Source organism: Miniopterus schreibersii, assembly GCF_964146895.1.
Source record: "Miniopterus schreibersii genome assembly, chromosome: 4".
In the NCBI taxonomy this organism is placed as follows: Eukaryota; Metazoa; Chordata; class Mammalia; order Chiroptera; family Miniopteridae; genus Miniopterus; species Miniopterus schreibersii.
Window position 1 is genome coordinate 61321350 of NC_138105.1, and position 18101 is coordinate 61339450.

An 18101-nucleotide genomic window follows, 5' to 3' on the forward strand; every position below is an offset into this window, starting at 1 on the left:
GATGTGGTCCAATTTATCTGTTTTTTCTTTTGTTGCTTGTGATTTTGGTGTCTAAAAACCATTACCTAACCCCAAGTTATGTGGATTTACCCTTATGTTTTCTTCAAAGAGTTTCATAGTTTTAGTTCTTAAACATTTATGTCTATGATCTATTGGAGTTAATTTTTGCATATGATGTTAGTAAGGGGTCTGACTTCCTTCTTTTGCATGTGGATATCCAGTTGTCCCAGTACCATTTGTTGAAGAGACTATACTTTCCTCATTGGATTGTCTTGACATCATTGTCAAAATTATTTGGCTGTAAATGTGACAGTATATTTCTGGATTCTCTGTTCCATTGATCTGTCTGTCCTTCTGTTCTTATGTTAGTACCATACTGTCTTGATTACCATAGTTTTGTAGTAAGTTTGGAGTTGGTGAATATTGCCTTTCTACTTTGTTTTTCTCTTTCAAGATTGTTTTGGCTATTCTGGATCTCATGCATTTTCATACAGATTTTAGGATCAGCTTGTTAATTTTTTGGGGGGGAAAAAAAGCCAGTTGGGATTTTGATAAGGGATTGCCTTGAATCGTGAACATAAATGTCTTTCTAATTGTTTAAGTCTTTAATTTCTTTGAACAGTGTTTTAGAATTGTCAGTGTACATGTCTTGTACTTCTTTTAAATTTATGTTTTTAAATCTTTTTGATGCTATTATAAATGAAATTGTTGCCTTAATTTTATTTCTGGATTTTTTTCTTTTTTAAAAATTTTATTTATTAATTTTAGAGAGAGAAAGGAAGGGGGAGAGAGAGAGATTGATTTGTTCTTCCACTTATTTTTTGGTTGCTTCTTGTATGTGCCCTGACTGGGGATCGAACCCACAACCTTGGCCTATCGGGACGACGCTCTAACCAACCGAGCTACCATGCCAGGACCATATTTCTGGATTTTTCGTTGCTGATGTATAGAAACACTACTAGTTTTTGTATATTGATCTTGTGTTCTACAACTTTTCAGAACTTGTTTATTCTAGTAGTCTTTCAGTGCATTCCTTAGGGTTTTCTGTATATAAGATCATATCATCTGCAAAGAGAGATAGTTTTACTTCTCTTTAATCTGGATGCCCTTTATTTGTTTTTCTTGCTTAACTGCTCTGACCAGACTCTAGTACAGTATTGAATAGAATTTGCAGCACTAGACATCCTTGTCTTATTCCTGATGTTAGAGGGTAAGCCATGCAGTCTTTCACCATTAAGTGTAATGTTAGTTGCAGTTTTTTGTAGATGCCCTTTATCGGGTTGAGGAAGTATCCTATTCCTAGTTTGTTGAGTGTGTTTCTCATGAAAGAGTGTTGGATTTTTGTCAAATGCTTTCTGAAATAAACTACTTTAAAAATGATTATTTTTCCTTTTTTTTTTATCTGCAGAAATTGACTTGCATACCAAATGTGTGGTGGATGTAGATGCAAACAAGGTTATTCTTAATCCTGTAAATACTAATCTTTCCAAAGGAGATGCCCGGTAAGTTAAGAAACAGTGTTATGATCAATGGATTTTTAAATGACTGAAAGCAACAATGGCTGCTGAATTGAGTTCTTGGCAAATATTGAATGCTTACTAAGTAGAGACATATTGCTGTCAGGTTGAAGAGATGAGGTCTATAATATGGAATGACTAAGTGCCAGAATGAATTTTTTAGACTATGTTAGAAGCTCAGAGAAGAGAGCTTAGATTAGATGGTGAAGTAACTGAGGAAGGCTTGAAGGAGATGGTGCTGGCTGGAGAATTAAGTAAGATGTAAATGGGAAGAAGTGGAGTAGAAGGGAAAGCTTTTAGGTTGTTCCTCAACTTAGGTTGCTTTTCACTTCTGCCAGTTCGAAGCTTATGTGTCAATCAGCACATTTCAAGTGCTGCCATCTACCTTAAGGCGTTTCTGCAGCCTTCAGTGATTTTTTTTTTTTTAAGTATGTTTTTATTGATTTTAGAGAGAAAGGAAGGGAGAGCGAGAGAAACAGTGATGAGAAACATTGATCGGTTACCTCCTGCACGCTCCCTACCAGGGATCGAGCCCACAACCTGGACATGTGCCCTGACTAGGAATTGAACTGGCAACCCTTCGGTGCATGGAGTGATGTCCAACCAACTGAGCCCCACAGGCCAGGGCTTTTAAAAAATTTTATTTTGAGAGTATGTTTACCAAAGCTGGGAACAGTGAAACAAGGAGAGGCTTAGGACAGAAGAAGCAACGGGAGAGCCTAGGCGGGGCTGCTTTGGCTCTCTAGAAATGTTATAGGAAAGAAATGATCCAAGACGGGCTGTTGTCAGCTCACTGGAGAGTCAGAGAAAAGGGGGCCTTGCGGACAGGTTCAGGGGGTTTGCCCAGGATGAGCCGCTGCTGCCCACTGCTGCTTTGGTTGCAAGTCTCCTGGGGTCCCTTAGAGTTTAGGAGATGCACCCCTATGGGGGAAGAAGAAGTGGAGGGGAAAGACGAGGGCTTGCTCCTGGGAGGGAGAGCATGCTTAGTGATTCTTTTTAAAATTCCTGTTAGCAATAATTTCTACTACCAATTATTATATATTGTTTTGGATTGTTCATTTTAGCTTTCCAGTAGATGTTAGGCTTTGAGGGAAGGGACTCTGTCAGGGCTTGAGGAATATTTAAGCATCACTTTTGAATTTGGATCATAATACAGCATGAACAAAAGGGAGGGCAAGAAGGTATAAAGAAAGTGAATTTGGGAAGAAGGAGAGATTAATTTTTTTTTTCTCAACAAGCACAGGGAAATTAATTAAATAAACTGGGATCAAGTTATAGAAAATCTTGAAAGTAGATCAGGAAATGTAGCCACTGTTTTTAGGGATAAGATGTCACCTTTGACAGTTTTTGAATATTGCGATTAGGAAGGTGGATTAGGAAAAGCTCTCAGTTGGCAGTGTAGAGAGTGGGTCAAAGTGGGGCAAAGGGTGGCTTTTTATAGACTAGCTATATCAGAGATGTTTTTGTACTCACCCAGGAAGTGGAGAACACAAGCTAGAGAGACAGCGGGCCTGCCATGATGCTTTGCAAAGAGTAGATACTTCATCAATACTTGTAGAAACAATGTTGTATGTGGAAATATGTACACCATAAATGTTCTTTGGAGTTGAATTGAGTTGACAAAAGCACCGGACTTGGAGACAGAAAATCTGAAATCGAATCCTTACTTAACTGTGTTATTGTACTTAGTTATTTTTAACTTTTTTGAGCCTCATTTATGTGATTCCTACCTTACCTGTCTCATAGAGGTGTTTTCTGAAGATCAAATTAGTGATTGTTAAAGTGCTTTATAAAGTGTTTTATAAATGGTCAACTTTGTTGTTATTGCTATAGAGATACTTCTGCATTTCTAGAATGTGGGTACTATCAGAGCTGTTTGTTTATTAGAGTGTGAAGGGTATAGGTGGTTCAGAAATGATACTGGAATTTTGAGCCTGCTAATTGAATGACCATTGTCCTGAGTATTACTTGAAATTATTAATTTTGGGGGCTGTTATTGCTCTTAGGCTTTTCAGTCTGTAGACTGTTGCTTAATTTGGAAATGTGGGCACCTCTGAACAAACTTGGCAATATCTTGTGGTAGACAGAGTTTGGGCTTTATACATAGACTGACTTGGATTCAAATCCTGGCTTTGCCAGTTGCTAGCATGGTCACCTACCTGTGTTCCTTGCTTATAAAGTGTGTTTTCTATTGCTGCATAACCAATTACCTCAGAAACCCAGTGGCTAAAGCAACCATAATCATTTATTATCTCATGATTTCTATGGGTCAGGAATTCAGACAGGACTCAGTGGGAATTATCTCTGCTCCATGCTGTCTGAGGCTTAGCTGGAAGACTTGAAGGCTGGAGGCTGTAATCATCTGGACAAGGCTTAGTCACCCATGTCTGGTAGTTGATGCTGCTTGTTGGCTGGCGATGTCACTGGGGCAGTGGGCACAATACCTACTCACAATCTGGGGCAAGGTTCCAAGAGCAGGGATCTGGAGAGAGTTGAGAAAGCTGGGTGGGAGCAGTATTGTTTTCTATGTCCCAACCTTGAGAGTCATGCGGTGTCATTTCTGTCACATTTTCTTGCTCAAGGCTGGTATAAAACTACATGGTTTCAAGAAGAGGAAATGGACTCATCTCTCAATGTAGAGCTTGATCGTCACATTAAAAAAACAGTTGGGATGGCATCTGTGTTGTTGTGTTAGAAAACATTCTGCCGCAAATGTCTCATAGTATCTACCTGATAATGTTGTTGTGAGAATAAAATAAGCACATAGAAGCTAAAAATAAGGTTTTCTTTCCTTTAGAGATCTTTACATCTCAGGGATTTTTGAAAGAATTAAATAGCACTCTTTGGTTCCATAGAGTATCTTGCATGGCTCTTTTTTTCCCCATACACTGAAAATACAGATCGAGTATTGCTCAGTGCTGTAGAGTACCATCTGATGAAAAATTTAACAGTGACAATTTCCACTAAGGTTGGTTGGTTTTTGTTGAAGTAGTGTTAAGAAGCACAGCTTTTTTAAAAAAAACAGCATTTTTGTTAAAGTATGTAATACACATATAGAAAAGTGTATATAACCTGCTGAATTTTCTTTAAACATACTCCAATAACAAGCACCCAGATAAAGCACAAGAACATTACTATCATGACAAAAGACCATCTCATGGGAAGTGCTTTTTCTTTTAATGTAATATCAAGGTGAAAAGAGAAAATAGAAATTTTGGAATGTAGCAGTTCAGTGATATATGTTCACTTCATTAAATTTGAGGAAAAATAGGAAAGTACAAATTAAAAGCTATTTTATATGATATGGGATTAATTATGGTTTAGCTTATAGAATGACTGACTACTCCATAAAACAAGTTATGGTTTTGTAGAAGCTGTGCTTGTAGCTAGAGAGCCAGGGATTTGAAATTGACGTGTAAGTGAAATATTTGAGTCAGTGTAAATCACTAGTGAGAAAGGCTCAAATTAATATTTTTCCTTTAAAAGCTACAATATCCTCGCTTTTAGAATAGTAGCCAATTCTATGAATCTAAAACTGTGACTAATTTTATATGTATACTTAACAACTAAAGTTAGTATACTTTGAAAGTAAACATACATTTTAAAACAATGGTTTATATATTTTTCTTATTAATTTTGCATTCACTTCTGAAAGTTTCATAATTTGATGTTTATGCTTATTAAAACTAATAGAAGCCTAGTGGTTAACTAATAGAAACTAATGGTTAAATGAGTAGGTAAGCCATTTCCAGTTTAACAGCTTAATTATGGGGATTTGAGGAACATTTTTGCTATGATATATGTGGAATTTCAAAACTGTTTTGAAAAATAAGATGCTTAAAATTCAGAAAATTGATAGTACAAAGCTAATGAGATTTAAAATGCTGACTTTGGTGGCTGGTTCCATTCTGGGTCAAAGCACATACCCAGGTTGCGGGTTCGATCCCCATTTGGGGCGCCTGCGGGAGGCAGCCAGTCAGTTTCTCTCACATCGATATCTCTGTGTGTCTCTCTCTGAAAATCAATCAATCACAAAAAAAGGAAAAAAGCTGACTTTGGAGCCAGGCATTCTGGGTTGAATCCCAGCTACACCACGTAACATGTGTGATACGGAGCAAGTCACTTAATTGTCCTCTGCCTCAGTTTATTCATCTGTAAAGTGGAGATTATAATAGTACCCGCCTATAGGTTGTTATGAGGATTAAACAAGTTAAAATAGGTAAAATTGCAGTGCCTATTTATTTATAATAAACCATATATAAACGCTAGCTATTATTTGAGTATTACTGTTATTGTTATTATGGCCTATATTTAAGTTGTTGTCCATGGTATGTTTAGTGAGCTAAAATATTACTTCCTAAAGGAGGTAAAAAAAAATTTTAAACCAAAATGTATTCAATACTTAAGTATACATGCCTATCAAGAAATTACCTACCTTTATAAAAATTTCAGCCTTGCAGAGTCAGAAACTATTTTATCTAGTTTGCTCAAAGTTGATGAGGCTCTTAGTCCCTTACATGCCATCAGGTAGAGAGATAGGATCCTTTATTTTATGTTTACAGTAAATAAAATATTAATCCTTGCAATCTGGGCTTCTCTTCTTAGTATCAACTAACTTGGGAAACCAGGTCAAAGCATTGCTTGTGAACAAGGAAAAGAACAAAGGGACATTTGTCAAATACTGAAAAGATTAAGGATGACTCTATGCCACAGCATGCTATTCCAACACTCTAGTGACGGACATGCACCAGATCAGTCTTTTTCTTATACGTATAGTACTGGAAGTTTATTTAATCTATTTGTTTTCTCATGCACAGGTACACTGTTTATACCACTAATAGTACAATTAAATGTCTTTTTTAATTACCTTTTTGTCCTGCATCAAGTTAGTTTTCTAGATTGGTCCTTGGGGTTTTCTAAGTCTTTATCAGCAATGTATGTACAATCATCTTTTAAATGACTAATTCATTATCTATTCTTAGATTTTTACAAGTGTAATTCTCAATGTGTGGTTCTTAGCATTTAAGAGTTTTAAGTCCCTTTTGTAACTAGTTAGAGTAGTACCATCATGTAGAACAGTCCCCCTTTAAATAACGCAATAAATCCTTAAGCCGTATTTTGTTTGCATTATATCTTAAAACCTATGAAAATTTTATCCTGTAATAAAATGTTAATGGTAGTTAGCCTGTCACCATGACAGGACAAAATAGTTGTTTTTTTAACTGTATTTAAAAATTTTTTTTCCTTTCTGTTGAATTAATTGGAATAACAGTGGTTAACAAATTATACAGGTTTCAGGTGCAAAAATTCTACAACACATCATCTGTGCACTGTATTGTGTGTTCACCACCCCAAGTCAAGTCTCCATCAATCACCATTTGTCCGTCCCCCCCCATGTCCTCCCCCACCCTCCACCCCCTGCATTGGCTCTTCAATGCTTCCACACAGAGGTGGTATGTGTCACTTCTGTTTGCGTAGAATTCATTGGCCAGAGGAAGTCACATGACCAGACCTATCTTTGTGAGTACCTGGAGGGAAAGGTTTTGAAATAGTTTCTTAGGCCAAGTTTTATCTTCTGCCTTTTGCCTCATTCCCTTCTCTACCCACCAAACAGGCCTTTCCTGCTAACTCAGGCTAAAAGGTTGATTAAGATACTTAAAATGTTGTTTTAAAGGGGAGTAAGGTGTGATTTCCCATGGAGAGTGGCTGCCTCCACTTTATGAAACAGTTTTGTTTATAAAAGTTATGTATAAGTGAGTTTGGAAATGGGAATGCATTTTCCCATAGGAACCAATAGTCGTTTCTAGTAAAAATGCTGTTCTATTAAAAAAGTGACTAGTTTGGGCCACGACTCATATAATAACACTTTTTTATTTTGGTCTGTAGGCGAAGTGCCTTGAGTACCTACTTCCCATTTCGCCACACATAATAGTAAAAAGACGTGTAAGTTGAGATTGAATAAAATTAGTAGTTTTCACTCCTTCTTGAGGATGTTTTGAAGTGAAAAGGATTTTATTTTTTTGGTGCGGTGTGGTGATAAAGAATGCAGTGACTACCAGAAACTGGTATATTTTGGTGTCACTATGCCAAAGGTGTTAGCAGTTTTACCTACCATCACTTTTGCACCATTAGGGCAAATACCAACACAGTGAAAAGGCAGATGTCTCAGTATTACAAAAATAGTTTTGACCTCGCGATTCCAGAAAAGCTCTGGGGGACCCCCAGGAGTTCTCATACCACAATTTGAGAACCACATTTAGGGATTAATATCATTAATAAACTCTGAGAAATGAATGGATGTCTTTGGTGTGTTTATTTTTAAACCACTTTATTGAGATATAATATACACCATGTAATTAATTCCTTTAAAGCGAACACTTCAGAGAAAATACCTGTTGAGATTTGCCCATCCTGGACATTTCGCATGAATGGGATTACACAATTTGTGGTCTTCCGTAACTGGGTTCTTTCAGTGAGCATGATGTTTTGAGGTGTATCTTTGCTGCAGCATTTATCAGTGCATTCCTTTTTATGCTGGAGATCCATTTCACTGTTTCGTTTATTCATTCATCAGTTCATGGATATTTGGATTGCTTCCACTTTTTTGGCCCTTAGAGGACTAATGCTGCTATGAACACTTGTGTAAAAGTCTTTGTGTGGATATATGTTTTCTTTTCTCTTAGGTACATAACCACAGGTGGAATTGCTGGGTCATATGGTAACTCCATGCTTAACCTTTGAGTAACTGCCAGCTTGTTTTCCAAAGCAGCTGCACCATTGCATATTTTCACCATCAGTGTATGAGGATTCCAATTTCTTTTGCTTTTTAAAGAACACATTTACTATAAGGAAATTGATGGTGACTCTGGCTAATGGAAGAGTGGATATCCCTGCCTGAAGGCATTCAGATTACAACTAAAAAGCAAAACAAAACATTGTGCTCTCCAAACAAAACAGGTCTTGGCCAGATTCAGTCCTTGGCTTACTGATTTGGAACCCCAGGTTCTAATATACTTTTCTATTGAGCAGTAAGTACTTCTTATAAGTTTTAAAAAATACAGTATTCAAAAGACTTAAAGAATAAATCATTTTTATGTACCTATCACTCAGTTTCACAAATCATTACCAATACAATTTAAGCCTTCTGTGAACTACCTCTCAATTTTAATCCCTTTCCCCCCTACCACAGTTAACCACTTAGCTGAATTTGTTTTTTATCTTTCCCTTGTATTTCTTTACATTTTCATATATATATTTGTAAATTGCACAATATTATGTGTACACAAATGCCTTTTTCTGGTAAAAGGTCATATGTGACTCAAAAAAGACACTACTCAATATATAATGCCTGTTTTTTTTAATAAACTTTAAAAAAAAATTATTGATTTGAGAGAGAGAAGAAGGGAAGGAAAGAGAGAAAGAAAGAAACATTAATTTGTTGTTCTGCTTGTTTATACATTCCCTGCTTGATTCTTGTATGCGCCCTGACTGGGGATCGAACCCCAACCTTAGCATATCGGATGCGCTACCAGGCTGCGCTACCTAGTCAGGGCCAATGCCTGGTTTTTAAAGGCAAAAAGAAAAATAATACTATAAATTTATCTTGGGAAGGAAAGGTAAAAGTTGTTGTTTTATCAAATACTCTGTTCCTCCTTTTTTCCTCTTAAAAAAATAAAAACACAACAAAAGCTTTTCCCTTCTAATTTATTATTAGAAGTATATCCCAAGCAGGAATGGCAGTGAAATGTGTTTTAGTGTACTTTCAGTTCTTCGAACAGACTGTGGATCAGTGAGCCTGTTCAGAGGTAACCACGCTTTAATGCCAGAACTAAACCTGAAAGGGAAAGAAATCCTCAGCATAAATTCCACTTTTCAACCTATTGGTCAGTTAATTCATTTTCTTTTTCAGCCTTGTTTTTTGTCTTGTGTGTATGTGTGTGTGTGTGAACACTAGAGTTTCTCTTATAATTCTTTCCTTATTACCCTGCTCCATCAAGTGTAAGATTTTAAGACCAGAATTTTCTTAAGTAGAAAACATTTGGAGAGTTACACTTCAAGATCATAATGAACCTGAACACTGATTTCTGTAGCATTTTGTGAAATGACCTGTTTTTTGGTATGTGTTAGAGAGATTCTCCAATATGGACAGAATAAGCCATAGATGGTATAGTTATGCAGAGATTTTCATGTTTTAAAAAATAATATGGTTCTTTCCCTTCCTTCCCATTTGGTCATGTTTAATGTAGTGATTAATTGATAATATGAAGGTTATAACTGCCAGTCTAGTGAGAAAAATGTCTGAGATGTGTTGATCTCAATGAGCACTAGTTAGTAAAGTCATTAAAAATCTTTTTATTCCTTCTGATTGTTTACTAGACATCAGTTTAGTCACAATTATTAGGAATTTAGTAAATGCCTGATATGATCAAAGCATACCCAGGCCTTCTTTGGAGGTTCAGAGTACTCTAATCCTGGTAGATGAATGAATATATATATATATGCAAGTATATATATTTTGTAAGTATATATATATGTAAGTATATATATTTTGTAAGTATATATATATGTAAGTATATATATGTATCTGTATGTGTGTATAAGTAAGTATATATATTTCTGTATCTATTCATTCATACATATTTATGTACATGCATTCACTCATATGTGTGTATATATTCCTTTATATATATAAGTATATGCAGAAAAAGTGAGGTTGACCTATGCATATACATTTTTCTTCAAATGTACTGAGTACTGCTACGGAGGAGAGAGCCTTATGCCAACAATTCCTTTGAAATACATGAAATCTGCTTTTAGTCTTCTAAATCAAAGGGTGGATAGGACAAGTCTTGTTTGTAAAATAAATTTAAGACCTATTTATCTACCAACAGCAAAAAAAAAGGAAATATATGAAATTTTTTTCAGACTAATTTCTTGTTAGTGGAAGGCATCATTGGGTCATATTAAATAATGACATTTAAAATTTCTCTACTGCTATACAGATGCTAATTTAAGTAAAGATTTTAATTGGAGGAAGTCGTGCAAAATGTAATTATGGTATGTACAATAGACCTGTTTGTTCTCTTTGCTGTGAAATGACTTGAGTGAGACTAATAATTATGCCGAAATAGAATTTACCCCTCTAGAGAATGGTATGTGGTATATTTTAATTTCATAAAGAGGCCCTTCCTAGGGGAGTCTGTCCACCCTGATTATGTCAGGAAAGTGGGGAGAGCATTGGCCTATGTACTCAGCAATTTTAGATGAGTACTCTTTAAAAAAAATACTGTGATCACTGAGTGTACAAATCATATACTACTTTTGAATATAATTGTGAAAATGAATCAGGAAGACTCTTAGTAGCCAAAAAGATAATAAAATATATATGGTTGGATTTATATCCTTGCATAATGATAGCAGTAATCAAATAGCAATAAATTCAAATTTTTTCAAGTTTTAGCAGCAAAGACTAGTAAGTTGTTAATATGAATGTTTAATAGCTTATTAGTAAAACTTTCTAAATAAATATTAGATTGTTAGAGTAGTATTTGATATTTTAACATTGTCATTGGATATATCAGTATCTTGTCCATGTTTTTATTGCTTTTATTGATGTAGCAGTAAGAAGGAATAAACTTTTTTAATATAAGAAAAGAGAGTATCACTGTGCCTGAAGTACCACTTGGATACTAACATTTGATATAATGAGGGTCAGGGTTATGTGTGTACGGTTAGTTACTAGATTAAGCAAATTATAGCTAATAGGAGTTAAATGCTTTGAATTTCCCCAGGATCCTGGATTCAGCATAAAATTATCAGATAGATATTTAATTATGAATAAAGTTTAGGTGAAACTACCAAGTCCCTCTATTGAAGTTTTAAAATTTGTCTTTGTTTGAAAAAAGTTATTTTTTTAGGGCACTTTATCTCAATCACTAGTTTAGGAATTACTGCTAATGTAAACCAGATATTGTATAAAAATGTAGACTTCTGTTTTTAAAAGGAAGGTAGCAGTACTCCATGAGGAAACATGATCTGAGAAACCAATTCAACCCAAAAAAGTTGCTGTATCACAGTACCTTAGGAACCTTTATGATCTATTCAACAGTTGAACAACTACTCTTGGCCAAGCATCAAGCTAAGAGTTAGAATAATCTTTATTAATTCTTAGTTATATTAAGTTGTGGTTAAATTATTTTTAATACACAGTGTCTATTAAACATATCAGTAAAACAAAAAATAAAGCAAAAAGAAAACTGAAGATTAGGATCAGACTGTAGGATAAATTTCTTTTGGGAAGAATTTCCTAAAGATTAGATAATTCTGTTTGTAATATAGAATAGATGTTGCAAACTGGAGGTGCCATAGGCTACATTTACGTGTAGCTGTTTTGTTTGGCCTGCAGTTTCAATACTTAAAAATCAGGAATTTCATATAAAAATTCATATTTGTAGATTTTCATTAAAAATGCAGATTTTCTTTAACAACCTAAAATCTGGCAACCCTGGGCTTGCTGCCTCTGACAAGGCAGCTCTTCAGATCACCAGCTGATTGACCTCTCATTTGTATTATTTGCCTGACTTCTGTGGACCTTTCCTTTTAACCCTTGGTGTAGAGTCTTATGGGCTTCAGTCACAAAACATGTCCTTTCCTCACTTTGGCCCTGGGTTTGGGGCTCACATTACTTTTTGAGACCATCAACCTCTGCCCTATGGATATATTATATTCTCAATTTTTCTTTAGTTTATCAAGTTTAGCCATGTGAATTCCGTAACTGTTGGCATGACTTTATTTATAAATTATCAAGTGTTCAGCTTAATACATTATTTTAATTTGCAGAATCTAAAACAAAGCTACTCTTTCACTAAATATATATTTATACTTATATATTTTTGTTTTGGAGAATAGTTATTTTTCTTCAAAATTTTATTTATATTAGTGTAATAAATCTTGCTATTATTAAATTAATTAATAAAAAGTGTTGAAAGATTCTCAGCTTTAATTTTGAATTCAAAAAATTTCCAAAGGCTATAATCCACATTGGAAAAAAAAAAAGCTCTTTAGGGTTCTTAGTAATATTTAAAAGTGTAAAAAAGTCCTGATACCAAAGAGTTTGAGACTCTCTGATCCTAAAGTGAGTTAGCTTGGACTCTGAAGTATGCAGCACCATTTAACTAAGACATTTTAAGCAAAAATTCTGGGAATTCAGCGTTCCAGCTTAGAATGCTAAGAAATGCAACCTTCTACCTTATGGAGCCTGGAGTCAGGAATTCCCCAGTTCTGAGCCTCTCTGATTGTTCTCTTGATCTCAGTAGAGTGAGTTTTTGGGTAAACAGTGGGAAGAGGATTTTGAAGAACTAAGATGGAATTTTGTTGTGATTTGGGGGCTTACAAATGAGATTCAGATGCTAGAGGAGTAAGAGAATGGGCGATTGTGGGGAAGAAAGCTGGGGTTTCTTGGAGACTAGAGGGGGATGAAAATCCTGTCCTTTCCTGTGAGAGGCAGACAGCCTGGAAGGGAAGGTACCAGGCCACAGGTTCCTGAAGTTTCTCCTCCCTCTTCTTTCCATCCATCCATCCATCCATCCATCCATCCATCCATCCATCCATCCATCCACCCACCCACCCACCCACCCACCCACCCACCCATCCATCCATCCATCCATCCATCCATCCATCCACCCACCCACCCATCCATCGGTTACCCATTGCTGCTCCCCAGCACAGGAGCACGGAGGGAGTCCTTTTTCCTTCCTCTCCCACTTGGCTTACTCTGTCCCATTATTGTAGAGTTCTCACCTTATATCACTGGAGTAATAGAACAGTTAAAAGAAGATATGGGCGGAGAGGAGCATTTCTTTTGCTTCTGCTGGTAAGATAGAAAGGGAGGTGGGCAGGATGGAGAGGAATTCCCAGCAGCTGTATCCAGGGCAGGGGAATTCAGCCGGGCAGCTGTCCAAGCAGGACAGGATGTATAGTCAGGACACACGCAGCTTTTTGTTCTCTGGTTGCAAATACCTGTCTTGTCTCCCCCAACTAATTTTTTAGATCCCTTTGGGTTAGGAATTGAATCCTCTCAAATTATTATTATTAAAAAAATTGTTTTTTTAAAAAAACATGTTTTTATTGATTTTAGGGAGGAAGGGAGAGGGAGAAAAACATCAGTGTGGGAGAGAAACATCAGTGGGCTGCCTCCCATACGCACCCCGACTGGGACTGAACCCACAACCTGGGCATGTGTCCTGACTGGGAATTGAACTGGCAGCCTTCTGGTGCATGGGACAACGGTCAACCAACTGAGTCACGCCAGCCAGGGCAATGCATAAGCAGTTTTTATTAGAGTTCTTTATTTTGCAAACTGGGATTTTAATAGCAATTTTATGCAATAATACGTGTATATCTAATTCTCCATTAAGGTAAACCTTTTCCTTTTAATTTTTAAATGGTATAAACATTTCCACCCTAGCCGGTTGGGCTCAGTGGTTAAAGCATCGGCCCATGGACTGAAGGGTCGTGGGTTCGATTCTGGCCAGGGACATGTACCTTGGTTGCAGGCTCATTCCCCAGCCCTAGTCGGGGTGAGTGTGGGAGGCAACCAATTGATGTGTCTCTCTCACATCCATGTTTCTCTCTCCCCCTCCCTTCCACTCTCTCTGAAAAGCAATGGAAAAAATATCTTCAGGCGAGGATTAAAGAAAAAAACAAACAAACAAAAAAACATTTTCCAAAAATTATCAATGAAAGGTTAAAGTCGGTGGTGCACAGGCTGGCTAAATAGCCATTGCAGATGGTAAATAAAGAAAAGTTGAACTTATTTAAGGAAAAGGATGGGGGATGGGGATATCCAAAGGGAAGGGCTACACAGCATTGAGTCAAAGAGTACTGGGTCCACAATGGCAGCAAAAATATACTTAGGAAGGTGAAAAAAGGAAGGTGCACAGAGGAAGTAACAGGAGAGCCTAGGCTGGGCTGCTTTGGCTCACTAAGGAGTCGGAGAGAGAAGGGGCCTTGGAGACAGGTTCAGGGGGTAAGCCTGGGATGGGCTGCCGCTGCTTATTGCTCCCCTGGTTGCAAGTCTCATGGGGTCCCCTCAGAGGGAAGAAGGGGGGAGGAGATGGCACTGCCGTGCTCCCCTGGTGGGGAGCGCACACTGGGTCCTTTGTCCTGAATGTATCTCTCTTTCGCAGGTGGAACTCTTAAGGGAGGTCTTGGGAGTGTCTCAGTAGAATATTCATCAGCTTTCCAGGTGTTCTCTTTCAGGGTCCTGGTCTCCACTGATTGGTCAGTGCCAGGGCAGGGGGTCATTAGTCAAAGTAACTGGTCCTGAGGCAGCCACTTGTCTAGTTTTGCTGCTTTTCTGGACCTGGAGCTGAAACACAACTGAGGCCTAGATGTTATCTTTAGGGAGGAAACACTCAGGGAGCCTAAACCACATGACCAGCCGAATGCTAGGGTAGGACAGGTTACCCTGGGAACAAGGTTCTTGTTTTCCCAGTTTTGCCCCTTGCTGGGCATCCAGGGCTTCCTACCCTGGTGAGTCTCTGTACCTGGCCCATCGTCCTTGCTCTGCTTGTGTCTAACAGTCAAGCAAGTTTTTTAAAAAAATGAATTTTACTCTATGAAATGAAAACCATCATAAGAATCTGTGCATAGTAGCTACTGTTTTTATTATTATACTTTATTATTTTGTTTGATTTACATATTCCTTTGTGTAGAAAATTGGGTGACTTGATGTTTTGGTCATATGTAACAAATAAACTTCCTTCCTCAACTTTATTCTCATAAAGTGTTACCACACCAGAAACCCTGTGTGTAAGCAAAACCTTTGGGTGTTCAGTTATTACTCCCACTTAGTCACTCGTCCAGTCATCTTCATCCTTGCAATGTGTGCTATACTTTTTGGGGACTGGAAACTGCAGTTTAATGGGAGGGACCAGACATTGTGTACACCTTAGGCCCAATTTCCATTAGTCATTCTAATTAAGTTATATAAGTAGTACCGGAAAACGCTATTGTGTGAAAATACTTTCTCTGAAAGTTAGGTTTATTAGGAACCCAATGGTCACCTTTATCCGTATTATCAGGAAGTATGCTTAAAAGTAGGGTACTGGGACAGACTGGTTAAGATGAAGTCATATCTTGGCACTGAACTAAGACTTTGTGCCTTGCCATTTCCATAAGGTTCACTGAAGTTTCCTGACCCTGATTTCATCTTTATCCCCCATATCAGACATCTCTCATGTGCCGCTTCAGATCCTCTTGGCCTCACTCTCCCCAGAGCCTTTGATCACTTTTCAACCCTGCCTGTTGCCAACTCAGACTGGACTCTGACCAACTTTATGCGGACATAATCTGACACCTCATGCCTCGCTCCCCTCCCCTCTTCCCTGGGGCTGTACTCCACGATAAGCCTTTAGAACAGGGGCAGGGAACCTTTTTTCTGCGAAGGGCCATTTGGATATTTATAACATCATTCTCGGGCCATACAAAACTATCAACTTAAAAATTAGCTATGAAAAAAGCTCCTAGATTTATTGAATTTTGAGTCCTGCCTGCAGTTGCCTTGGCAGGGCCAGACCAAATGATTTCTCAAGACATATATGGCCCACCGGCTTTAGAACATCCTTTTTGTATGTCTTTGGTCTATATACAAATGGGTTTTCTTGCGTAGTATTAAACTGTCCCATTGATCTGATGTAGTTTGGCCTGACCTGGTACTACTAATAAAGACCCGAGCTTAAAAACTATGAGGAGGATAGATCTGTTCTTTATAGAGCGGATTAATGTTGAAATTTATCAGCCTCATAGGCATTAGAAAGGATCTAGATGGAGGTACTACTAGTGGAGTGTAACCATTATCATTGCTGGTAAGGATGGGAAAAGGCAAGAGTGGGTTGTAGGGCCTCAGAGAAGTAGGACGCAGACTAGGTTTGAGTTCTGGGTCTACCAGCTGTATAACTTTAGGAGTTTATATCACCTTCCTGAGCTTCAGTTTCTTTTTCTGTAAAATGGAAGTGATAACACCAAAATATGGCTCTTATAAAATTGCTGTGGGCATAAATGAGTTATTTATGTAAAATGCCTGGCACATGGTAGATATTTGGTAGATTGTAGCTGCTGTTATTTTTTTATTTATATTTTCTGGCCAACTTTCTTTATAAACATTTTATTCATTTAAATATGTCATATTTTGCCCGGCTGGGCGTGGCTCAGCGGTTGAGCGTCGACCTAGGATCTAGGCGATCAGGGTTCAATTCCCGGTCAGGGCACATGCCTGGGTTGGTGGGCTCGATCAATGACTCTCTCATCATTGATGTTTCTATCGCTCCCTCTCCTTTTCTCTCTCTGAAATCAATAAAGATATATTTAAAGAAAAAAAAGTCATATTTTAAGTAATATTTTTTCCAAAAAACACTGGCACATGCTAGACATGCAGTAAATATTTATTGGCTGGGTTAGACATGTAGTAAACAATCATATCACGTTCCTAATAACAAATCTTGTCCTTTGGCTTTTATTTGGCAATAATCTTAGGTGACAAGCTGTAATTCTAAGTGTAGTGGGTTTTTTTCCCCTCTTTTTAAAAAATACAGCTTTTTATTGATTTCAGAGAGAGGAAGGGAGAGAGAGAGAGAGAGAGAGAAACATCAGTGATGAGAGAGTCATTGATCGGCTGCCTCCTGCACGCCGCCCACGGGGGATCGAGCCTGCAACCCGGGCATGTGCCCTGACTGGGAATTGAACTGCGACCTCCTGGATCATAGCTCGATGCTCAACCACTGAGCCACGCCGACAGGGCAAAGTATAGTTTCTTAACCTTCCAGGTAGCAACTACAAGATGTTTATTTCTGGCATTGTGGGTTTCCTCCAAAGAGCGTCAATTTGCATAATATTGTCCAGAGTTGGTTTTCTTGTTCTGAGCAAAGAGCTATTATTATAGTAAAAGGAACTCAGTGGTCAAGGTCTCTGAATGCTTAGAAGGTATAAGTCCTGCAGAGACAGTACAGGGTCCTTGGAAATACAAGAAGTGAACAGAGAATTTAATTTTTGGATCTTTTCATTGATGATAAAAAAGCATGATATTTATAGGCATTATTGCTTATAGTGTGTTGGATCCTTTTCAAGGGTTTTACCTGCAAGTACAACTTAGTTACTTACAACAAAAGATATAGGCACCATGATTACCTCAAAATTTTCAGAAGGGAAATGAGGCTGGAAGATGTTAATGTGATTTCACAAGATCACATGATTAGTAAGTGGCAGAGTTGGATTTGAATTCAGGTCTCCTGAGCTTACCTCTCCAAAGCTAGATGTGCTCACTGCTTCTCTTGACTTCTAAGATTTCTCTAAAGAGTGTCTTCTTAATCTTTAAACATTTGAGAAAATATATTTTGCTTTAATTCAGATTAGAGCAAAACTGGAGGCATTCAACAGTTATTGATTGATATTTCATGTGCAACCCTGGCAAGGTGCCTGATAAGGCAAAGCTAAATGTGACATGCTCTCTTTTCAAGGAACTTACATTCTGGAATTAGAAAAACTCATATACAGCTAAGTATATTACATTCATTAATTCATGCAACA

At 37.4% G+C, this 18101-nt stretch overlaps 1 protein-coding gene across 2 annotated transcripts in view; it reads left to right on the forward strand.

The window, feature by feature from the left end:
- The window catches only part of KIF13B (kinesin family member 13B), a 174141-nt gene that overhangs the window by 15781 nt on the left and 140259 nt on the right, over nt 1-18101 (forward strand). For both annotated transcript variants that reach the window (XM_081136639.1, XM_081136638.1), the window contains exon 2: nt 1409-1502. In XM_081136639.1, coding sequence (XP_080992765.1) covers nt 1409-1502 — 94 coding nt within the window. The remainder of the gene's footprint in view (nt 1-1408; nt 1503-18101) is intronic.